The 25,554-nt window shown below is 34.8% G+C and overlaps 1 protein-coding gene across 2 annotated transcripts in view; it reads right to left on the bottom strand.

Annotated features, from left to right (window-relative positions):
- Positions 1 to 220: 220 nt before the first annotated feature.
- Positions 221 to 25,554, bottom strand: part of LOC6043622 (discoidin domain-containing receptor tyrosine kinase B) — a 473,878-nt gene continuing 448,544 nt past the window's right edge. The window contains exons 16-18 of one of the 2 annotated variants that reach the window (XM_038257914.1): positions 21,575 to 21,724; positions 2,713 to 2,843; positions 221 to 2,293 (exon numbers count right to left, since the gene is read on the bottom strand). In XM_038257914.1, the coding sequence (XP_038113842.1) occupies positions 2,272 to 2,293; positions 2,713 to 2,843; positions 21,575 to 21,724 (303 nt within the window). In that variant the 3' untranslated portion in view covers positions 221 to 2,271. Of the gene's footprint in view, positions 2,844 to 21,574; positions 21,725 to 25,554 lie in introns of both variants that reach the window. The other variant, XM_038257913.1, reaches the window with a different exon arrangement.

Genomic DNA, 25,554 nt, shown 5'->3' with positions numbered 1-25,554 from the left:
CACGCCACACATCGGTTTATGCGTCAAATGTCAGAGTATTTTGTTTTAGATGTAGCGCGTCAATCAAACGTTGTCAAACCATTGAAGTTTTACTGTACCAATCATGCTCGAAAAAAGATTTGCAAAATATAACCAACTTAAAAGAGAACTTGTTGAAAAGTGTTGTTTTGTTTGACGAGTGGAGAGAGAGAGAGGCAAGAAGAAAAGAAAACGCAGGTTGTTTTTTTTAATATTCATTCTCACGAATGATAAATGCATATCCATTCTGGTATTTTATTGATCCATCTTTGTTGTTTGCTTCGGTCGAATTATTTTTCACTTAGCAATATTTTATTTTTACTGTAAAATGATATTTTCTGTTCTGTTCAGTACCTGTTAATCTACTACTTAGCGTTACTAACTTCGGGGTTGTCTGTACAAGGGGGGAGGAGGAAATACTATTTTATACAATCTACTTATCGATTAGAGTATAAATACGTCGTATGATACATAATACCGTTGTTTTGCTTAGTGATTTTTAATTTTCTGTTTTTTGTTTATTTTCATGTTTTACTGGTATTGTTTTGTCATTTAAATTCTCTGCTGAAACCTATATCAATACGAATCGACCGCGTTCTTTTTTCTCATAACCAAAAAAAAAGTTTTCTAAAATCGTTGACCAAACGTCACTACTACCATCTAATTTTGATGAACGGATACACGGGGGGAAGTGACGGTTTTAGTTAAAGAAATATTTCTACCTAGTGATTAATCGAATTGCAGTTTCACTTCATGATAATCATTCAATTGTTAAGGTGAAAGCGTGGGATTCTTTCATTCTTTCCTCTGCAGCGTTTCGCGAGCCGACATAACCTCAACCGACAACATTTACTTTTTTTTGACAGCTGGCGCAGTAGGCGCTGAGGTTATGTTTGCTCGGGAAGTGCGTGTGCGTGTGTGCGTGTGATTGTTTTCTGTATGTTTGTGGAGAACGTGTTTTCGGGGTGACGAAATGATAAATATAAATAATGAAATCAGTGTTGAAAATATGCAATTAAAGTACGGCACTCGACCTTTAATCTATGAATTGAGAGAGGAGAAAAAAGAGACAAAGAGAGAGAAAGAGAAGGGGTAATCATATTTGTTGCCTACTTACGAGCCGTAATCCGGAAAGTGCGCTCATGTTAATGATTTAAAAAAAAAATGCAAACATGAATATTGGATACTTTTTTTTGGCGTGTGTCCTTCCCCCTCGGGGGTTCCACGTGGACACCGCGCACCACCACGTGTGTCCCCACCCGATGATTGACGGCGGTTTTTCGTCTCTCTTCAATAATGTTTAACGTTTATCGATACGAAATTTAATATAATACTTTTTAATGCATTTTTCGCTCCTGCGATATAATATTATTATTAATTCATAACAAATGGCAATCATTCGTTTAATTTAATATGTACACACATACATGCACGCACGCACACACACCGCAAACGATCCTCTCTGTTGCGCACAAAATAAGGTAAAAATCGTAAATCCCCTCGTCGCCATTTTCCGATACTTTGTGTGTTTGTGAACGCGCAGTAGGCCGGCGGGCGAAAAAGTCCTGGCCGTGATGGGTCCCCCGACCAACGCCCACTTGGATTTCCGGTGCTTTTTTACACGTGCGCACACATACACACGCACGCACACACACACTTTTTCATGTTGAATAATTAAATGATTATCACTAGTTGCCAGTTTTTCAATTAATTAATGACTTATAAAACCGGTCGCCATTGATCGCTGCTCTTTACTTCCGCACAAGTAAGGGCGTGTGTGTGTGTGGGATTCACCTACTAATTAGTTCATTGTTTTTTGCTTGTGTGTGTAACACTGGGTTGCATAATTTTACGGGTTTTTTTTTCTCTGTTTGCTTTGTTGCCTTTATACACCTACCATTGGATCACAATAACGTTGTTTTTGCATACCTAGTTTAATGTAATTTGCTTACTTTGAAGTTCGCATCCTTTCCCTTTTCACTGCTTTTCCGGTTTCACCTTAACTAATTCGATATAGAGTGAGTCATGTTTGTGTGTGTGTGAGTTGTCATTTCTTTCAAAGACTCGACTGCTTGATTGTTCCGCGTGTGTGTGTTTGTTTTTTTTTCTCTTTTGTTTATCAGGGAAGAAGAGCTCTCGCCTGTCGCCTGCTTTGTCTGTCACTTGCTGCGCGATTGATTCTTCCTCTCGTGAGTGATCGATTATTGTGAGTTTCTAAATTCGTTCGTTCGTTCACATTTGCTCACCGCTCACTTAAATGTGATGAAAGTATTCACTATAAAAAAGGGGTCGGAGAAAAGTGGGTGAGGCAATGTTAGTAACGATTGTTTTTTTTCGTTTTTTGACGACAATTTAAACTGAAGGCAAAAGATGGCAAATGTTTCAACTGAAAACAAAAATTCGTTTGTTTGCAATTTGTACACACTTAAATACACATCGAATCACGAAAGTAAACTGAATAAATTATGACTTTTGCGCTAGAAACCAAGAGTTATGCCAAGCAGAACCGAGGAAAATGAACCGAAAAGATATTTTGCTCATATTTGTTTTCTACAAAAATGCGTTTAAAACACACTCTACATGTGACATGTGACACAATAATGATGATATAGAAACAGAAAAAAACACCATCCGTGATGTCAGGTGAATGCATTTGTTTTTTTTTTCTAAAAAGAAGAAGCAGACGGTCTGTACCCGAGGTTTTTCCGCTGCAGGAACAGGTGAATCTCGCGGAAGTTGGGCCGGCTGTTTTCGTTGCGCTGCCAGCACTCGCACATCAGGTCGAAGATCTCGCGCGGACACCCGACCGGAATCGGCAGCACCATCTGTTGGAAGGGAAAAGGAAAAAAATAGAAATATTAGTATTCAATCGCCAAAAGCTTGTTTATGTTTCTGATGTGTAACTTTTTAAAATATATTGAAGCCTTTCGCTTCAAAATGATGAACCAAAAACTAAAACATTAAACAAAATAGTTTACCGCAATGTTTTACTATATTTTCAATTTGGGATTTGGGATTGGGACAGTAGGTAAGTACATCATTTTTGAAAAGAAGACAACTACTTCCTTGGTTGCTGTGCAGGGTTGTTTTCATCAGTAGTAAAATGCAAAAAATGTTCCTTTTCATTTAGCTATTTCCAAAATACCTCACCAAAGATGCCCCTTATTGAAAAATACCTTCCGTGGAAAACAATGCCGAAACAGTTTTCAAATTTTCACACATCACCGGTGCCGCACAATTTTGTGATTGAGATGCCAGCGAATGGAAATTCAATTTGGGAGCCTAATTTTTTTTTATTCTCCAGAAGGCTAACCATTTTCCTTCCGCATGCCACACACACCTTTCAGACTCTCTCTCTCTCTCTCGGTGAGGTAGGGAGGGGGAAAAATGTATCAGATTCAAATCGAATTTAGCTGTTCGTGTGTACGGAGAAAATGCGGAAAATTTCCGCCTTTCCCCAGTTTATTGTATTTTGCAAATCGAATATTTTTCCCGCCACCGCCACCTATCTTTTTGTGAAGTGGCAGGTGAGGATGAAATTTGATCAATTTTTATTACCTCTGACAGATTCGCCCCTTTTGAAAGGGTGGGAGGTGGAAGGTGGGAGCAGTAGGCTTTGCCGGAACTTTCAGCCGTATCGAGCTTAAATCGCTTCTGACCAGCAAGCTGGCATGGCCAGCTAGATGGCTGTAAGAATACGGCCGGCTGTGCAAAATATATTTCCCCACTTGAGACAGGATGACGAGTTCATTTTTTTTTCGGCTGCACCGTTATCAAGTGCAATGTCTACTGGGAAGAATTTTCCGCCAAAAATCAATGGCTTTCTCCGCCTGCTGCACTTTTCCCTTCAGAATCGATCCTGTATAAGTGGCAGGACAGAGACACTTTGTCGAGCACTCGAGAGCACAAAAGTGTTCCGAACTTTTTAAGAGTGGATTTAGCTGAAAAATCACGCAAAAAGGGAGGCCTTAAAAGTGTGAAGTTTCTTCCGTTTTTCACGCCTCTTCGAGGCGTTTAGGCTCTAAAATCGTGTGTAGGGCACATTCCGGCTTGAAGAGGTCGAAAAAAGGGACCGAAAAAGGGACCGAAGGAGGGAATTTCGTCGAGGAGCACATCATTTGCGAGTACTTCCTGTTTCATGGAGCACTTGGCCGGCGTTCGTTCGTTTAAATTCCGGCAATCCCTTTCCAACACTTTTCACCGTGGAGTTTTCTCGAGGACACTTCATTTTTGTTCGGGCGGAAATTCAACGGTGTGGCGGCGGCGGCTCGTTAGAAAAAGAAAAGTGGCACCGAAACGGGATTCTCGCTAAATGAACTGAATTTGAATTGAGTGTCCGAAATCGAAACATTTGGATGGAGAAATTTTAAATGGAAATGGAACTGTGAGTCTTTTTTCGGGTGAAGGAATTTTCGAGTGTTGGCCAAGGGATGGAATTTTTGAAGAGCAGGATTGAAAATCTAACTGCATTTTAAGGTCGGTTAAAAAAATCATAAGGGATAACCTTTAAGAATAAAACAATTATAAAATCTTCTGCCGTTGAAATATTGAGTCCTTCAAACCTTCAAATCTTCAAATCTTCAAATATTCAAATCTTCAAATCTTCAAATCTTCAAATCTTCAAATCTTCAAATCTTCAAATCTTCAAATCTTCAAATCTTCAAATCTTCAAATCTTCAAATCTTCAAATCTTCAAATCTTCAAATCTTCAAATCTTCAAATCTTCAAATCTTCAAATCTTCAAATCTTCAAATCTTCAAATCTTCAAATCTTCAAATCTTCAAATCTTCAAATCTTCAAATCTTCAAATCTTCAAATCTTCAAATCTTCAAATCTTCAAATCTTCAAATCTTCAAATCTTCAAATCTTCAAATCTTCAAATCTTCAAATCTTCAAATCTTCAAATCTTCAAATCTTCAAATTTGATAATGTTAAAATTTTCAAATTTTCAAATCTTAAAATTTGATTTTGTTCTGATTTTCAAATTATCAAATTTTCAATTTTTAAAATTAAGAAATTTTAAAATTTTCAAATTTTGAAATTTTTTAGTCTTCAAATTTTTAAATCTTTTCATATTCAAATCTTCAAATCTTCAACGATAACAAGATAAGAAGACAAGAAGACAAGAAGACAAGAAGACAAGAAGACAAGAAGACAAGAAGACAAGAAGACAAGAAGACAAGAAGACAAGAAGACAAGAAGACAAGAAGACAAGAAGACAAGAAGACAAGAAGACAAGAAGACAAGAAGACAAGAAGACAAGAAGACAAGAAGACAAGAAGACAAGAAGACAAGAAGACAAGAAGACAAGAAGACAAGAAGACAAGAAGACAAGAAGACAAGAAGACAAGAAGACAAGAAGACAAGAAGACAAGAAGACAAGAAGACAAGAAGACATGTCTTATGTAACTTTTCGATCTTTTGAATCTTTTGAATCTTTTGAATCTTTTGAATCTTTTGAATCTTTTGAATCTTTTGAATCTTTGAATCTTTTGAATCTTTTGAATCTTTTGAATCTTTTGAATCTTTTGAATCTTTTGAATCTTTTGAATCTTTTGAATCTTTTGAATCTTTTGAATCTTTTGAATCTTTTGAATCTTTTGAATCTTTTGAATCTTTTGAATCTTTTGAATCTTTTGAATCTTTTGAATCTTTTGAATCTTTTGAATCTTTTGAATCTTTTGAATCTTTTGAATCTTTTGAATCTTTTGAATCTTTTGAATCTTTTGAATCTTTTGAATCTTTTGAATCTTTTGAATCTTTTGAATCTTTTGAATCTTTTGAATCTTTTGAATCTTTTGAATCTTTTGAATCTTTTGAATCTTTTGAATCTTTTGAATCTTTTGAATCTTTTGAATCTTTTGAATCTTTTGAATCTTTTGAATCTTTTGAATCTTTGAATCTTTTGAATCTTTTGAATCTTTTGAATCTTTTGAATCTTTTGAATCTTTTGAATCTTTGAATCTTTTGAATCTTTTGAATCTTTTGAATCTTTTGAATCTTTTGAATCTTTTGAATCTTTTGAATCTTTTGAATCTTTTGAATCTTTTGAATCTTTTGAATCTTTTGAATCTTTTGAATCTTTTGAATCTTTTGAATCTTTTGAATCTTTTGAATCTTTTGAATCTTTTGAATCTTTTAAATCTTTTGAATCTTTTGAATCTTTTGAATCTTTTGAATCTTTTGAATCTTTTGAATCGTTTGAATCTTTTGAATCCTTTGAATCTTTTGAATCTTTTGAATCTTTTGAATCTTTTGAATCTTTTGAATCTTTTGAATCTTTTGAATCTTTGAATCTTTTGAATCTTTTGAATCTTTTGAATCTTTTGAATCTTTTGAATCTTTTGAATCTTTTGAATCTTTGAATCTTTTGAATCTTTTGAATCTTTTGAATCTTTTGAATCTTTTGAATCTTTTGAATCTTTTGAATCTTTTTAATGTTTAATTTTTTTTGATTGTTTTGAATATTATTTGTTGTAATTTTAAAACTTGTCTAAAATCAAGGCCTCTCTTGTTCTCACGAAGTAAAAGTGGAACACTTCCATCAATCACCTGTTAAGCATCTAAAGTAGACGCGTTAATGTAGAATCTTCTTCCGCACCAGGCAATAAATATTAAATTACTTTATGAATAATGATTACACCCCTCAACCGTTATCCTTCTTCCGGATTGTTGTTTGCAAGCCGCTCGATGGCAAACCATGACATCACTTCTAGAGCAAATTTCCCACTCCTCTTAAAAAAGGCCTCTTCTACAACTACTTCAATTACTCTAGTTTGAAGGTAAAAAACCGTAATTCACTACCCCAGCTAAGCAGCAATTGTAACGAGCTAATTAACTCCACATCCTTGCCAGTGAAGACTTCCTCCCACGTCGTCATCGTCGTCGCCATAGTTTAAAAAGGTAAATTGAAAGTTTTCCCCGTCAACCTCCCCCCCCCCCCTGCCCCTTTTTCGGCACGACATTTTCGACTTTCCATGAATAGAAAAGTAGCTCTTGTCTGCTCTTCGTTAAACTACCAATTATCACCTCGTCGCCAATCCCGACATGTCTGTTAGTTGGACGACCCCCACTCTCCCGGGTTAGTCGACATCCACCACTTCCTTCGACAACTTTGTTGTTGGCGTTGATGGAGGAATATGACCCCAGACTCCACCACCACCACGGAAGGTCATGAATTATTAATTACCAATTTACATAAATTAAGCCGAGTTTAATTTGGAAAATAATTGCTTCTCGAGAAATTTCACACTACCAACACGATCACTTTTGAGAGGGGGGAAAAGGCGGTGACGCCATCTTGGAAGTCAACATCAAGCTGACGAGCGATTTGGTTTTAGTTTCATCTCACAGAAATTATTTCCATCGTAGTAGGCGTTACATGCTCACATCTTTGATCACATACCCGGTAAAAAAACTCACGAATTTTTCGCTTATAAGGCCGACTTAAACTGAAAATGGCTCGACAAAACATAATGTTGGGATCATTTCCCAAAAAATAAAACACAGGTACACTTTTCTTTTGACGACGAAATAAAACCAAATGGGAACAAACCACTCCTCACAACTCGAAACCCCTTCTGGCTCCGAGTTCTGGTCCATTTCGCGAAAAAGCCCAGTCCCAGTAATGAACGCCCGGATACGCTGAAATGATACACTGTAATCTCCACCATCATGGTTCCGCTCCGGTGGGTCCGCCCGACGGTCCCCAAGGGGGAGCAGGGCGTGACAGGACGGGGAGTACACCACCGCAATAACCGGGATTATCGTTTCCGGTTCGAATTTTCCTGCCTCCTTCTGGGCGCGATAATGGACGAATAAAGATTTTATTTCATTTTGCCACATTTCTTGATGGTGTTGCAGGTGGGAAAAAGGGGTGGTGGGAGAAGGAAACCCCCATGATGGCAGCAATGTCCCTGAACATGATGGTAATCATCATCATGATCATTCTTGGCATATTAGAGGGGACACAAAGAGTAGAGAGAGAGCGAGATGACACACGTTTTGACGTCATCATTGCATGAGTAGAGAGCTGAAGTCCAAACCCCGGTTGTTGGCTAATAGTAGCAAAACCTAAGTCCAGTGGGAATTGTGGCACATTATCGGATTTCGAAATTGATTGAAACCTCTCATGATGGGACGACATTGAGCCTGGGTGGCTTATGTTGTTTTATAGGCTCTTTGTCATGGGTTTAGGGGAGCACGGTGTGTTAAGCTTAACAGCTTTGCGAAGGTTTTTTTGTTTAAGAGGCAGTATTTGTTTGTCATAGAAAACAATTGGAATTGATGAAGTTTTACGGAAATGCGAGAAATTTTAAGATTTTTTAGGTTTTTTGGACCTTAAACTTTGAAGCCCGTTCTACCCCTCTTCCCTATGTCGTAGAGGGCTCATATTTGGCATGAGTTCATCTCATGTATAAACAAACAAACGCTGAAAGTTTCATCCAAATCGGAGCACCTCGAAACGATCTGTTACACATTGGTGAAAAACTCGCTCTTAAATGATTTTGACTATATTCTGTAACAATGAATTCAGAAGTCAAGATAATGGATCTGAGAGAACAACTAAAATAATTTGTTCAAAACAAATGGCATTAAACTCATGGTACCACTAATTAAACTCATGGTACCACTAATCATGACTAAATTTAAAATCAAAATTTTAAATCAAAATTTAAATCGAATAAAAAAATAGTCAAATGGAAAAAAATGTCGAGAAAGTGCGTGTGTTTTTTTTATTCTGGCGAAATAAGAATTTTTTTAAAGAAATAAATGGGAGAATATATTACAGAAACTGCAATAAATTATTTAGAAACATTATGAAATTCTTCAAAATATGCTAGAATTTAATCTTTTTAAGAAATGCCTAACTTAAACAGAGAAACACTAAATGCTATTTTTTGAATAAAAACAAATAAGGAAAAATAATAATACTAATCAAACTTTTTTTTTGTTGAAAAAAAAAAATCAAACTTTTTTAGAAACTTTCACAAATTAAAAAAAAACTCTGAAGAATATATTTCAAAAAATATTAATGATTTTGAATAATATTGAATCATTCTTGAATAAAAAAATCAATAAACCAAAGCAATTCACTTTAACGACCTCGGGTCTTTTGTGGTCTCTGTTGCAAGTTTCTGCTCATTTCTAGGCGTCCGAAGGTTATGTGTGGTGAGTCACTCAAAACCTCTTTTACGCAAATGGACCGACGTTTTACTTCCCCATCCGATAGAAATCATGAAACTATTAAAAGCACTGCAGCTTGCTTTTTTTAAAGAATTGCTAAACTCACGAAAATATAATTGAAACAAGAAATAATTTAAAAAAATCAAGAATATTGAAACAACACCAAACAAGCTATTCAAAGAAATATTTATGTGTCCACGATAAGAAAAAAAAAACATAAAAATATTACAGAAACTTGAATAAATGATTAAAAAAATATTTAAATATTTAGGAATTCAAAATGAACCTACTCAAACTATTAAAGATTGTTTGTGCTTGAAAGAATTAATTTAAACAAGAAAACATTGTATTGAATATTTATTTTGTTTCACAAAAGTAAAAAAAAAATCTGTTAAAACAATTTATAAGGTAGAACTTATTGTCTTTATAGAATCTAAAAAAAATCTCTTTATAAACAAGATCTCGTTTCACGTTTTTAACAGATCATGTTTGCAAGATATCACAAAAATATTTACTTCATTGAACTTTCTTGAGAATGTTCATTACACTTTCTCGTACGGGGAAAATTATTAAATGTTTAAACAATTAATAATAAATAGTAAATTTGAGCTACAAAACAAACAATTTAACCCTGGGACCACAGACCACCATACTTTTTTAATAAATTTTCCTAATCCTAACGCAAAAAAAAAAAAAAATAATAGAAAAATCGATGGATTGAATAGACAAACTCTTAAATGTGCAGAATACTGCATATTTTTACAAACATTTTTTTTTCTCGAAATCGGTTGGATGGCAACCCTATTCCGACCATTCCGACCAAAGCAAACTAACAGTAGTCGACACTAGAACGGTTGTCAAATAAGAGCCCACAACAAAAGCACTAGCTGTCAAATGGTAGCCCATAACAAATCAATGTTTGGGTGTTAGATTTTACAATTTTTAGTTATTTCACAATAAATTCCTGAAAAAACACGTGAATTGTGTTGCTGATGGCCAATTCTATCATATTATTGGAGATTCCATCCCAATTTAGGCTGAAAATTCGTATCGAAAAAAGTGATTATTCTGTTTACCTTTTTTTGCTTTTTTTTCTTTTGGTCAATCAAACAGTGCGCCCGTACACTGAGAATTGGCATTACACAGTTTTCAGTTTGTTTTTGCACACTTGCATGGGACTTTTAAGTTCTACCAGAATAATTCACTCATCGTAGTAATATGTATAATACTGATTCTCAGTGTTTGTTATCTGAACTTCCAAGAAGGCGGCTTCTTTGCTACCCCCTGGTCGAAATCAGTGCCACCCAGGGGTGCGACATCTATATCTCATTACAGGTAGCTCGACCGTAGCCATCACAAGCTGTCAATTACGGCAACAAAACAAAGCAGAACCTGGGATGGGATAAACAAAGAAAAAAAAAAACCTATTGTCAAACTAAACCACTTTCAACATGGCCGCTTCTGTCAACCTAAACCAGTCCTTTCTTATGAGGAGAAAATGAGAAGTATTGTAATTTGAATTGAAAAAAATAAAACAATTTTAAATCAATTTTACAAATAATTGTAAATTGCATTAATAAATTGATTAAAATATTTTCAATTGAAAGGCATTTATTTCTATCGTACACCGAATATTGACTTATCAGCATTTTCATTTTATAAAACAATATTTACATGTCATGAACTGACAATTCTTTTGCCCATTTAAAACCATTGTTATTTTTTGGCTCGTTACATAGAAATGTCATCTAGATAAAGCATTATTTAACCTGTGCTTCCCGTGAAATTAAAATGTGGCGCAAACAAAAATAATGGCCACAGTTCAGCTTATTTGATTTTTTTCGCACTTTTTTGTTTCAACACGTTGCCATAATTTGAAAAACAAACGTTTTGCTCTTTGAAGTGAATGGTACAAATTTGAATTTTTGCCAGCCGTTTCTTTCGATTCTGACATCTCAGGGCGTGCGGCCTGTGGAATGTTTACTTGAGCACTAACAACATTACTTGAGTAGAAATTGCCGTTGAATTTGCTTTGTAAATACCTGCCCTCAGAGCCGTACCTAGGGTCCACGGCGCCCTTGGCGAAGCATCAATTTGGCGCCCCTCCAAATTTTTCATCATTTTGATATGTTTACTTAAATTTTCAGCGATTGCTTCAAAGATTTTTAATAATATAATGGTAATTGATTGAATAAATATAACAGCTTAAAAATCCAACCACAATTTAATTCTTTGAAGAATATTCAAATTAATGTTTTATTATTTTTAAACCATTTCAATCGATTTATATCTTTCCAATACAGATAGGTTGTAACGAAAAGGTGCTTTAGGATTAATGTTGACTGAAAATAGCAGAGTGTTGTTTTATCGCTTTAAACAGAATTTGATCTGACCTAGCTTAAATTTCATTGTATCAGCATTTTCCTGCATTGTGTGTGGTCCAATCCAATACCCGCTAACCGGTAGCGAAATTATGGGAAAGTATAATTTGTATCAGATGTATGTATATGCCGAATGCTGACACAACTTATCTCAGTCCCGGGTATTAGGTGGTGATAGCCCTCGCGCTGCTTCCAACGACCCGTTTCAGAATGACAGAGCTCCTTGCGGTCCAATTCTGAGGTCGCTGGGCATTGTTCGGCCCCGCCTAAACATAGAAGCAAGCATCTGAAGGAAACTCGATCTATATTTAGACTTCCAATCCCCTCAGGCAAATCAGGGATCAGCGCGTATTTAATATGAGAAGATAGCATGTTTCAACACTACGGATCAATTCACTACTAGAGTGTAAACCTTCTGATGGCCGACTGCTTAACGTCCCAGACCACCAATCCAAAGGTGTGAGTTCGAATCCCACCTGATTCATTTTAGTTTTTATTCATATTCAAAGTTCAAATTCATGATTCCAAATTTCAATGGTACCGACCGGGATTTGATCCCTGCACCCTCTGCTTGTGAGACAGAAGCCGTAACCATTAAGCCACGGAGCCGGTTCTTGTATCAGCATTTTCCTGCATTCCTGAAAAAATAGTTTAACTGATTAGAAAATGGACTCCTTTTCAAACTTTTTTTTGGATGGATTCCTTTTGAAACTATTTTTTTTTCAATTTATTTTTGAAAACAATACTTCTCTTCTCTGTGACTGTGTTTTTTGATTGATATAAAATTCCTAAAATTTGTTTTTTTGTAAATTCATAGCTTCAAACAAAGGCAATTAGTTTTTACCTTTTTAACACATTGAAATTTTTTGTGTTTATTTTTCGACATCTAAAGTTTCTTAAAATTTTGTATAAAAACCATTACACTCAAATAGAGGGTGACGAGCGGGAATTCCCGAGAAATCGACCATTTTTGGACCTCTCGATTCCCGGGAAATTTGGTCGAAGCAAAATTATAAAAACAAATAAAAAAAAATGAAAATTCGAAATTGTTCAGAACATTGCGTGTTCAATGTAAGATGTTCAAGTTCGAATGAACCAATGCTTCTCTTATCTTCTAATTCAGAAAGTGTAAATTTTAACTTATTAAAAATTCCAATAACTATAATTGGGAAAACTTAAAATAATGTGGACCCCAAAATTAACCTTAAAGCATACTTAGCAGTTAGCCACAAGAAGAAAGTCTATTTTTTTTATATTTTTGTTTATTATTTCTAAGAGTATAATTTTCATATCCTCTTTCAAGCATAGCAATTCTTATTATTAAATTTTTTTTATTCTTATTAATTTAATTTCGCTGTATCAAGGTAATTTCCTTTTTTGATGTCATGGAGTAATTTTGGGTTTGCTTAAACCTCAATATTAAATTATATCTTAGAAAAAAAAACTCTGGAAATCTTTGTAAAGTCCACCAAATGTGAACAAATGTTTTCCGGATCACTATTTCTTCAATGCAAATTTACAGTTTTAAAAAAGAAAAAAAAATATTAAAATTGTTGTTTTGAGTCGCTATTTATTATATTGAAAAAATCCCGATACTGGGAAATTATATATTAGCTATTTTGTTATTTCACAAAAATCTAATAACAAGTTCATACAACAAGTTGTATTGCAGATTCAGAAAAAAATCAAGAAGTAGATCATAGTTCCCAAAAATAATGAGGCTACTAATTAACGTTTCATTAAATAAGCATGAATAAATCGTAACTGAATTCATTGAAAAGAAACACATTTATAACTTTTCTTTATACATTACTGGCACTATTAACATAGTTATAAACACTACCAGGTCCCGGGAATTCCCGGGAAATTTCCAAATTCAACTCTCGATTCCCGGGAAATTGAAAATCTCGAGAATAGTCACCCTCTACACACAAAGCTTTTAGAACCGTTTGTGTAAATGTGAAAATTTAGGCGAAATTACACTGGATAGCCCAACACATGGAATCCATGAAATAAAAAAAAATGTATGTGAAAGATAAGCAACTTTATCCCTTCCATTAAAACATAACAAAACAAAAATATTCAAGGAAAATGTTACTAACATTCTTCAAATTATTGACCCTACAAGCAAAATTAAGTGGAACTTTGTGTTTTCCCAAAAAATATTGCTGTTTTTGGAGTTGGAATTTTGCTTTGGTTTAAATTCTAATGGGTCCGCGGTAATGGTGTTTCTGCAAATCAAAATTTTAAAAGAAATTGTATAATATTTTACTTTTACGACTTAAAAGTTGGTGGTCATGTCAATCTATGCAACTTTGTCGAAGACACCCAAATTTTACTTTTTCACTCTTGCTACAAGCAATTGAATACAAGCAGCAGAATATAATATATTTAGAGCAATTTATGTGCTCTTAAAAAACCAACATTTTATGTTGAAAAAAATATTTTGCTAGAAATTTAACAAAAGTCAAAGCATTTTTGTGTTAGAAATATTCCATTTAAACACTTCAGTATTTCGAAAACGTAGGACAATCTCAACGCACAAGTTTGCATTTAAAACGATAAAAATATCTCAAATGCCATTTTCTTTAAACTTGAAATATCTTATTCTTTTTATTTCAGATTTTCAATAGAAATGTGTAAATTTCAATTAAATAGCTGTTTATATAAAAAAATACTTCAAAACATAAAAAAGCTTGATGGTTTCTGATGCTGGAAAAAATGGTGAAATTTAAATTGAATTTTATATACCGTAAACTGGGGTAACTTTGATAGCCCGGGGTGACATTGATAGAAATTTGATTTGGCCACTCATTTTGATACATCCAATGTAACAGTCACATTTTTGCATATATGTTCGATAATAAGCTATCCCTTAATGCTTACATACTTAAAATTCTTAAAAATGTTTAGATACTTATTTGACGGGCATTTGAAAAACCTATCAAAGTCACCCCGGGCTATCAAAGTCACCCCAGTTTACGGTACTGTAGTTGAAATATAAAATCTCTTGCTATTTCAAAGAATTGTTATAAAACCCTGAAATTTTTGCCACCTGAGCGCCCCCTTTGATAAATGAATTGAGAGAATTTAATTTTAAATTTAATTCTGGTACAATTATTGAAATAGTTGATTTTGGCGCCCCAAGTGTTATAAGTAATATTTGTAATATTCCGACCAAGATTATCGAGTTATTTTGTAGTCCTACTTTAAAATTTGGCGCCCCTTTTGTTCTGAATACCTTTCTAGGATTTTATAATAACATGACAAATTTATACAATCATCGTTTTCAGCGCCCCCAAGGGCTGGCGCCCTTGGCGGTCGCCAACTGCGCCAACCCCTAGGTACGGCGCTGCCTGCCCTGATACTCTTCAAGTGTGCTCCTCTTTGTGGAAAGATTTTTTACTTTCTTTGCATAACGGGACAACGACAGGAGCAGATCTTTGAAAAAATCTCCCCTCCCATTTAATGACTTGTAGGCTTTTTAGGATTTTTTAGATTGAAGTGAGAAAACGCATTTAAATCATATTGCATTTTTCTAATCCAAATGAAAATTAAAAATCTTTCATATAAAAAAACACTTTAAAAATTGAAGAAGTGAACATTTTTTGTCTCGTCGTGATCGTATCGTATCATTTACCTCGAGCTTGACCTCGAGTCATCTTTGATTTGCCAACCATTTCTAGTGATTTGTATCCGGCAGCTTCTTATGAACGGATCCACCGTAAAACGATGGAACATAAACTCAGGATTCTCCACCCACGTCCAACCGCAAATTTTAACAGCCAAATTAAAAAAATCTGCGAGGAAAAACTAAACAACATTTCAACCAAAGAAAAGTCATCCGCATGCTTGAGCACTGAGTTGAAAAAAATCATCAAGAAAATTTGAATTGTCAAGCTATCTGAATCACAGATTGCTTGATATTTGTATTCGAACACAAATTTTCTTGCAAAAAACAGAAGAAGAATACAAACGTAAACACTGAAAAAGAAGACTCTATCCAGCCGTCCCGTCCCAGGCCAGAACAAAAGAGAACTGTCATTTACGGCACCAGAACAAAAGAACAGTTGTTCATTAGGTTGGTAGAAATATTTTTAAAAGTTTTTGTCACCCCCCCCCCCCTTCAAAATTAGCCAGAAAAATCAGGGGGCAAAAAAAATATTTTTACAATAAACTTCAAAATTTCAATGAAAATTCAAGTGCAACCAGCTGAAATCAAATTAAAATACATTCTTCTGCGTTTCATTTTTTGCATGTTTGGGTTTATTAAAAAATCTTAAGATTTTTTGAAAATTTTCGATGCAAAATCTTTTTTTTCGTTACAATTTTTGTTTTTATCAGATCTTAGATTTTTTGAAAACTAATGATTGCAAAACAACTGAACTAGTGTAAAATGCATTTTAAAACACTTTTTTCATTTAAATGTGAAAACTATGGCTTGTTATTTAATTTTTTATATTTTTTTTTATTTTTTTGCCCCCCCCCCCTTGACCTCGGCCAGGGCCGAGGGACAAAAACTTTTTTAAATATTTGCATCGGCCTTACGGAACCAAAACAATTCATCTGCGCACTGTAAAAAAGTACAAAAATTGCATTCATAAAATGGAATGAAATGTTGAAGAAAAATGTTGGTTATGGAGACAAAAATCGTCATTTTTTTTTTGCTGAGAGGCTCATTTGTTGTATTTTATTTCGATCTGATAAATGGAACCTGAGTGCACAGCTAAAAAAGTAGTAATCCAGCTGCGTGTAAAAGGCCTGGGTGTAAAATAAATATTGCATTATTTCATGCAATTTTGTGTGATTTTACGCCCTGAAATATGTAGCCCATCAGTACGGGAAACCTACTTGACCGAAACGTCAAGCTCATATAAGCGTTTATCCTTACAGCATTTCATCGGTCTAATGGCCGAGTGGGCTAAGGCGCCAGTCCTTACTGTTGGTGCTGAGTTTGGATCCCGTCGGTTGCAACTTTTTTTTGTGTTTGCTAAAATTGTTTATGCGGTGTGTAATATTAGGTGTTTATTTTGACGAAGGTGGTGTGCATGATTTTGCATGCAATTTTACCATCGGATTTTTTGCTGTGTGCGTACGGTCATTTGTAACAACACATGGTAAACTAAATGCGATTTGTAAATAGTTAGTGAAACTGATCTTTTTTTATTTTGATTTTCCAGTACCAGACCAGTAGAAAGCCGACAAAGTTGAACCCGCTTTGCGTTGAAGAAAGCGTTAGAGGAGGACAGACTGGATTTAGTTAGCTTGTTGAATCCCTTTTAGGGAAAAATGTTTTGAGGAAAAATCTCTTTTGTAAATTTATTTAATCTTCACAAATTTCTTCTATTGCACAAAAGTCTACACTCCCATATCGTATCAAAATAAATGAAAACGATGTTTTGATCCCCTAATGACGGAGTGCTTATAATGGGTCCAGGGACAGTGTTGGTTCTTTGTTGGCTGTTGGCATATCGTCCTCCTCATCGTCCATCCAGATCCAGATCCGGACACATTAGTGTGGTTTTTGCGGTGGTCCAGTTTTTAGCCCTGCTTCCCCACGAAAAGAGGAGACCCCATCATCGGTGCCAATAATGGTTTATGATGCTAATGGTAACCAATTTCCACTTCAAACGCTTGCAACAACCAACTCCATTTTCGTTGTGGGATCTAGGGAGGGACCATCCCAAAAGCTAAACCCAATCAAAATCGGATTTATCCTCCAACGAAAGAGTGCATGATTGTGTTTGTGGTGGTAAATCATTGCCATTCTTGGGGATCTGGAAATAAAACGAAAATCCAACATCCAACCACCCGCAATTGAATAACAATGTGCAGTTTTATTGACGACGAAATTGATACGTGCTGGAAAGATGGATGACTTTTTCTCACGTTCGAAGATTTGTGATCGATTCACGACGCAGGGAAAGGATAATACGGTGTGCATTAGAAAATTGATCCTTTTTACTGGAATCGAAACACGTTCTAAGTGAAGATTGGAAAGTGCATGGTTTGCGCTGGTTCGTGACGTACTTGGAACGGGATTGTTTGATTTATGAGTATGTCATATCAAGAATTTTGACTTGATTCATGACAAAAAAAAAAAATAATCAAAAAATTCAATTTTAAATTTAGCCACCATTACAAAACGTTTTTCCGCCAAAAATCACAACCATCGCCACAAACAATTCACCAATTGCCTGATAAAATCGAATCATCATCCTACCATGCTGGGACCAGGTCGGTCAGGGTCGTTAATAAATTATTTGCCATCGCACTAATAATAGCAACTCGAAGTGGTTCCGTGAAAACGTGGAGGAAGGGCAGGGAGTTTTGGTTAGTCGAGTTGAGAATTAGCAGCAGCAAACACAGTAGCAAAACGAGCAATATGCAAATTATAACGACATTTGTGGCTTTTGGCCGCTGCTGCTGCTGCTCCGGCGACCGCAGAAACCCATCCGGAACATTTGCCAAGTGGCCTGGGCCGGAGGGCGCTGGCGCTGGCTGGCTTGCCGTTTCCGCTCGGTTGAATAATTAATTGGTTTTATATACGCCGGGTGTCACTCCCGAGGGCACAGAGTGAAGGTGGTGACCCTCGACCTCCGCCACCTATAAGTCTTATCAGAGGCAGGGGTTCTCAATTTTAGGACTCAAATTAGAACAAAATCAAGTTGTTAAATTTACGATTGAGCGCCATTTCAAATTTAACATCATCAAATAGGAAATTTGTTAAGAGGCAGTGTTTGTAGATTTTGCTCGATTTGTTCTAAAGGTCACATTGATCCTCGGAAAATTCCACGTTAGACTGAGGTAAAATACTGTTTTTTTTTTTTCAAAAAAGATCTAACGAATTGTAAACATAACTTATGAAAAAAATACAAATTAAACAAACAATTTTAAATAAAATTTATAAAGTCTGTTCGAGAGGGCTAAATTTTGCGTCGCGCATTTTAAAGGCTAATTAGATAAACGTGATGTAGCTTACACAGCAAAAATCCGATGGTAAAATCGCATGTAAAAGTATGCACATCACCTTCGTCAAAAAAAAAACACTTTATATTACACGTTGCATGTACAATTTTTGTAAACACAGAAAAAAGTTGCAACATTTAGGACTGGCGCCTTAGCCCGCTCGGCCATCAGACCTATGAAAAATGGGTAGGATAACCGTATATGTGAGCATGACATTTCGGTCAAGTAGGTTTCCCATACTGATTGGCTACATATTTCAGGGTGTAATATTACACAGAATTTCATAAAATAATGCAAAATTTATTTTACACCCAAGCCTTTTACTTTCCATGGAACTTTCCATAATTAACCTTTCTTTTGAAATTTTTACGTTCTCGAGCAAGGGTCCTGATTGCTCAAAATCAACCACTCCATTCGCGAGCACAAATAGCAGGCGACGCGATACTGCCCTGATGAATTCCTACTGTTTGTCACTTTCACACCATTCGCTCCCGTACACTCTCTCTTCTGCTCTCCTTCTCTCTTTGATCGGCTCAGTCTCCGAACGGCTCAGGCAGGCCGAACGTCACCGATCACTCTGAACTGAAAACATTTTTTCTCTGATGAGCTGCGTTATACTCATTGATTTAGGTTGCCTAAAATCAATGTTATCAGTTAAATTGTGCATTCATTTTGATTTCATAACATTATAGACACCTTTCAAAGAAACTTCCACCAAGAAAAAATCAAATTGATGGCAAACTGAGGGCGTGAAGACAAAAAGACTTCCGAGCTGGCATTTTGTGAGAATGGCTCTTCGCTGAGCATGATAGTGTGTGAGTGTCGTCGAGCGACGGAGTAGGCAAACATTTTCACGATATATTTGTTCGCTGAGTGAACAGTTCAGGCCACTCGCTGGCTGCCTGCGGGTATCATTCGCTCATGAATGCTAGCGGGTTAGAATAGGCGACGAATGGATAGGCGATGAGTGAGTGGTTTCTGTTCATTGAACTGAAAATCAGGACTCTTGTTCTCGAGTAAAAAATGGCCTTTGAAATATTTTCAGCTCGATTTCCCCTTTTTTAATAAACTTTGTGCATAGAAATTTACATACTCTTTTTCAAAAAGCTAAAGCTTTAATGTGGAAAACTGCTGTAAATTTTCACTGATAAGACCAACATTATTTGTTAAGAGCAAGTTGTGGTGCTTTAACCACGGCAAATGTAAAAACAAAAAATAATATTTTATCGAGGTTTAAAAACATTTGTATAGTTCTGCGCAAAACATATTTTTCTGAAATAAAAAAAATAGTTTTACGAATTAAAAAATAATCAATGAATACTGATGAAAATAAAATCAATGCAAAACATAATTTAAAAAATAAAATTATGAAATACGGACAAATTACTCGTCAATCCTTAAAAATTTTGGAAACTTCTGATTACAAAACAACTGGACAGGTGCATAATGCATTTTAAAACACCTTTTTAAATTCAAATGTTGGAACCGTTGCTTGTAATTTATTTATTTTTTTACATTTTTATTTTTTTGGTCAGAGTTGAGGACCATAAATTTCAAAAAATATTTGCAAAGGCCTAAATTGATTTTGACGAAATTTTATACTTCAATGAACTAAGCTTGCTGTGATTCCTATCTAGATAGAACAAGATAGCTCACAGGCATCGAGTTATTATTTTTTTCCAATTTTGAAGAAGGATTTTTTTTCTTTTTTCGTTGTAATTAACAAAATAAAATCCGAAGCTAAATCAGCTAATTATTTTACGAATCCGGGAAAGTTCTTTGCTTATACAATCAAATACTAGATCAGATCAAATTATGCAGGCTTAGATATATAAATTTAGCTGACAAGTTATAGCAAAATTTATTATTATTGAGCATTTAATTCTGTGCATTTGTCTGAAAAATAAATGAAAAAAACAAAAACCTGCTATCATTATCGATTTAATGATATCTGAGAAAATATTCAGCCAACTTAACTCCTATAATAAAATTTCAATTCAAAAAAAAAAAACATAAAATAACTGTGTTTATGAATTTGACCATATTTACACCCAACTGGTAGTCGCATGATTGTGATGCATGGCGGCATGAAAGTATATCAGAATCTGCATGAAATCTGTCCTCATGCATTTTTTGCGATATAGGAGTATGACATTTTTGCCCGTTACCGACAATTATCGACATTACCGACGGCTTTTTGGTTGTATTTCACAAAAAAAAAAACACTTAGCAGAACGAGGATTGAACCACCAACTTCTTTGTTATTGATACGACACGCTACCACCGCGCCATTGACGCTTGATGAAAAGTGAGTGAAAGAGCACCAACATATGCTTCTCTTTGGAGTGTTGCTCGGGGACGGGCCAGCTTTATATGTGTTGGTGAGAACTGCAGATCGCTGAAATTTTTACACGCGGGCAAAAATGATCTACGGGCTTGCTGCAAAAAATGTTATAAAATATGACATTTTCTGCAGCAAATCCAATGTTGCAGATTTTGAGATATATTTTTCCTTTGGGTGTAGGTCTCAAATTGCAATTATAAAATCAAAACTCATATTGAAGCAATCATTGAAAAATAATATCAATTTATCAAAATGCTTGTAAATTTGGGAGGGGCGCCAAATTTATGTTTTGCCAAGGGCGCCGTAGACCCAAGGTACGGCTCTGAATAACATGCTTAACATTTTCGATATTTTTCTCGTAAAAATAACTCAAAACGTTCTAACTAACTCCCAGGCACCCCTGATCTAATGGGCTGCTTCTACAGCTGCTGCTGGAGCCCTCGCCAGAATCTCCACTATTCCATGTGGTGTCATCGATACCATTCAATGAAAGGCCAACCCACCTACCCTTGGCCCCGTCCGAGTTGTTCGCGAAAGCGACCACCCCGAAACAGATAATCCCAAAACGGCCCTCAAACTGAAAGTCGTCGCAAACCGCAGCACACTATCAGCACACCCAAACACACGGTTTGAGCTCGCACGCGGAAGGTAATCAAAATCAAATTAAAATCCTTACGTGTTTCTTGTTGTCCTGGTACATGTGTCCGATGTTCTCGATCACCTTTTCGTCGCTCAGATTCTCGAAGGGCTGCTCCCGGGCGAACGTCAGGATTTCCCACAGCGTCACGGCGAACGCCCACACGTCAGACTTTGATGTAAATTTGCCCTGCAAGAAGTGAGTGAGAGTAGGAGTGGGTGGTGGTGAGAATTCAATTAATTAGTAACACTAGGATATCTGGGCAGGTGATTGCAGGTGGGAGGGTGCATTATACACACACTTGAAGGTTATAGCTGTAGAATGGACACGACAGGTGTCAATCTCATTGTGGGATTAGAGAGTGCAACGGGTTGTATTAGGATGGTTCAAATATCGTTCGTTCGACAACTTTTATCACTGGTTTCCAATTTGAGAAAGATACGGTAAATTATTATTTTTAACTTTCCTTTTTGACCAACAATTAGTTATATTTAGTGTATTTTACGTTTCATAAAGTTGATTGCAAAAAACACATGTAACATTTTTTTTTACATTTTTTATTTTTTCGATACAGTTATTTAAGGAATTTTCAGAATACAAAGAATACCGTTAAATATCCCATAATTTATTCAACTTTTTATCACAAAAAAACTCGATTTTGACCATCTCACCCCTTTTGTCTTTCAAAAATTTTTGACTTGTTTTAGTAAAATAAAAGTGCTAAATTGTAAAGCTATAGTGCATAACGGACGTTTCAATTTTGACCAAGCTATGATTACAAAAAAAGATTTTTGTAAAGTTTTATAAAATCACCAAGAAAAAAATCTAGATTCAATTTCAAGTGTATAAACAATTATCAATCAATCTTTTCATTTGTGTTTCTGTCATTTTAAATTATTGAACGCATTTCAAGTTGGAACTCATTGTAAGATATTTTTTGATAAATCTATCTTTAAAAAAAAATAGAATATGTCCATTGTTGTCAAAGAAATTTCAAATTAGATGTGAAAATTCTCTATTTTTTTACATAAGGGTAATTCTCCACCAACTCATACGAAATCGGGAAAAGTTGCCCCGACCCCTCTTCGATTTGCGTGAAATTTTGTCCTAAGGGGTAACTTTTGTCCCTGATCACGAATCCGAGGTCCGTTTTTTGATATCTCGTGACGGAGGGGCGGTACGACCCCTTCCATTTTTGAACATGCGAAAAAAGAGGTGTTTTTCAATAATTTGCAGCCTGAAACGGTGATGAGATAGAATTTGGTGTCAAAGGGACTTTTATGTAAAATTAGACGCCCGATTTGATGGCGTACTCAGAATTTCGAAAAAAACGTTTTTTTCATCGAAAAGAACACTAAAAAAGTTTTGAAAATCCTCCCATTTTCCGTGACTCGACTGTTAAAAAAATTTGGAACATGTCATTTTTTGGGAAATTTAATGTACTTTTCGAATCTACATTGACCCAGAAGGGTCAGTTTTTCATTTAGAACAAAATTTTTCATTTTAAAATTTCGTGTTTTTTCTAACTTTGCAGGGTTATTTTTAGAGTGTAACAATGGTCTACAAAGTTGTAGAGCAGACAATTACAAAAATTTTGATATATAGACATAAGGGGTTTGCTCATAAGCATTACGAGTTATCGCGATTTTACGAAAAAAAGTTTTGAAAAAGTTACTTTTTGCGTGTCTATTTGTTTCGTCGAACGTGTCTGTCGTGGGTGACCATGAACGGCCATGATCGATGATGACCAACTTTTTCAAAACTTTTTTTCGTAAAATCGCGATAACTCGTGATGTTTATAAGCAAATCCCTTATGTCTATATATCAAAATTTTTGTAATTGTCTGTTCTACAAATTTGTAGAACATTGTTACGCTCTAAAAAATAACCCTGCAAAGTTAGAAAAAACGCGAAATTTTAAAATGAAAAATTTTGTTCTAAATGAAAAAATGACCCCTCTGGGACAATGTAGATTCGAAAAGTACATTAAGTTTCAAATTATTCAAATTATACATTAAATTTTAAATTATTGAAAAACACCTCTTTTTTCACATGTTCAAATATGGAAGGGGTCGTACCGCCCCTCCGTCACGAGATATCAAAAAACGGACCTCGGATTCGTGATCAGGGACAAAAGTTATCCCGTAGGACAAAGTTTCACGCCAATCGAAAGGGGTCGGGACAACTGCTGTGTGAGTTGGCAGAGAATTACCCATATGTGTTTTGGAAACACAATTTAAAAAAAATCTCCAAATTTATAGGCGATTTCAGTTAAACAAATTTCATGTAAAATGTGAAAATTTGTGATTCGTGCTTCAAATTCAGTACAAAATGCAATATAAATCGAAAATTTTATGAACAGAACTAGTTTGAACAAATTTCAGCCAATATTCCGACTATTTAACAATTTTACCTAAAATGTACATGCATTTTGTTAAAAAGCTTACAAACTTAGTTAACTAAATGTAAACATTGATATTTTTTCGTAAAAACTACATCAGCTACTTTAGTGATGGTACATTTAACGTATAAATAAAGTTTGAACATCTTAAATATGATTTAAACAAAAATATGACTGTCAAAGTGATCCCGGAATTAAAACTAAGAATTTTTAACGTAACTTTTTTTCTAAACACTATTGAAAATACTCTTTTCCAAAATAGTGCATGGACTTTGTGTGACCTACCCCAGTACACGTTTTAAAAATAATAATCTTGAGAAAAACCTTACATGTTGGAAATTATTCCGAAAACTAATTGAAATCCTATCAAAGTCATCCCGATTTACGGTACATCCGAATAAGTCCTAATTTTTGAAGTGACGTTATCTTGAAAACAATTGATCCGATTTTCATGTCAATTGAATGAAGCTTTGTAAAATTTCTTCTTCATTTATAAAAAAAAATATTATCAGAATTTCATTATTAAGAGGCAAATTTCGAAAAGATTAAAAAAAGTCTATAGTTTTTGTAATGTTAACTATGATTTAGAGTACATATATATATTTTCAATGATTCAAAGATGAGAAGATTTTACTTTTATTTTGACATCAAAAATCGGATCAGTTGTTTCAACGAAATCTTCGATTAAAAATGGGGGCTAATTGGGTTGCAGGTAGAAAAATGTAATTCTCTTAATTTCATTCTTTACAAGTACGTTATTCAGCAATCAGAGGTCAACTCGATTATGTCAAAAGCAGAAAATTGCAAAAAAATCTCAGCTATTTGAAAATACTTTTTTTAGTGATTATACAATACATTATTGTTTAAAGTAAAAACCTGGGAAAGGCTATAACTTAGAAACGATGCACTTAATCAAAATAAACAATAGTAGTTTATGCAACAAGTTGCAAAAAAAAAGATTTTTTCAGCATGAGTCGTACATTTATCCAAGGAGATTCACCGAGTAGGATAAATACGACGGGTGATGAAAAAATCATGTTTTTCAACGAGTTTCATACAATATTTTTTGCAATTCCAAAACAAACACCCTTTGAACAGAATTATAGGTCAAGCAATAAATAAAAAAAGTATTGAAATTTATTAGTTCTCCAAACAAATGCTAAAAAGTTCAATTTTTTTTTTTTCAATTTTTTTTCAACTTGTTTTGAAAAGGGTTACTATTCGATTCTGTTATTTTTGGTAGAAAAAGTAGGCTGTTTCGTCGTTCGAGAATGACAGGAAAAGTAAGTAGTTTCACAACGAAATTGCAAAAACGTACGTAATTTAAAAATATCTATTTTTTTAAAATATAACTTAGTCATGCACTATAGCTCGAAATTGGACATATTTGTAAAAAAGCAGCAGTTAGAAAACATACGTATTTTCAAACGGTTTCATTGTAATTTTGCACGGACAACTCCCAAGTTTGTATGGTATCTTTGCGATGATAATGTTGAGTAACTTTTGTTCGACGGAAAACTTCACATGGTTTATGTTATTTTATGTTTTTCTTTACTGATTTAATATTTTCTTTTGTTTATTTTTAATTGGTAGTTTTTAGCAAATTGTACATTTTCAAC

The sequence above is a fragment of the Culex quinquefasciatus genome, chromosome 2, assembly GCF_015732765.1.
Source record: "Culex quinquefasciatus strain JHB chromosome 2, VPISU_Cqui_1.0_pri_paternal, whole genome shotgun sequence".
NCBI classification, from domain to species: domain Eukaryota; kingdom Metazoa; phylum Arthropoda; class Insecta; order Diptera; family Culicidae; genus Culex; species Culex quinquefasciatus.
This window is presented reverse-complemented; position numbering and strand designations above follow the sequence as displayed.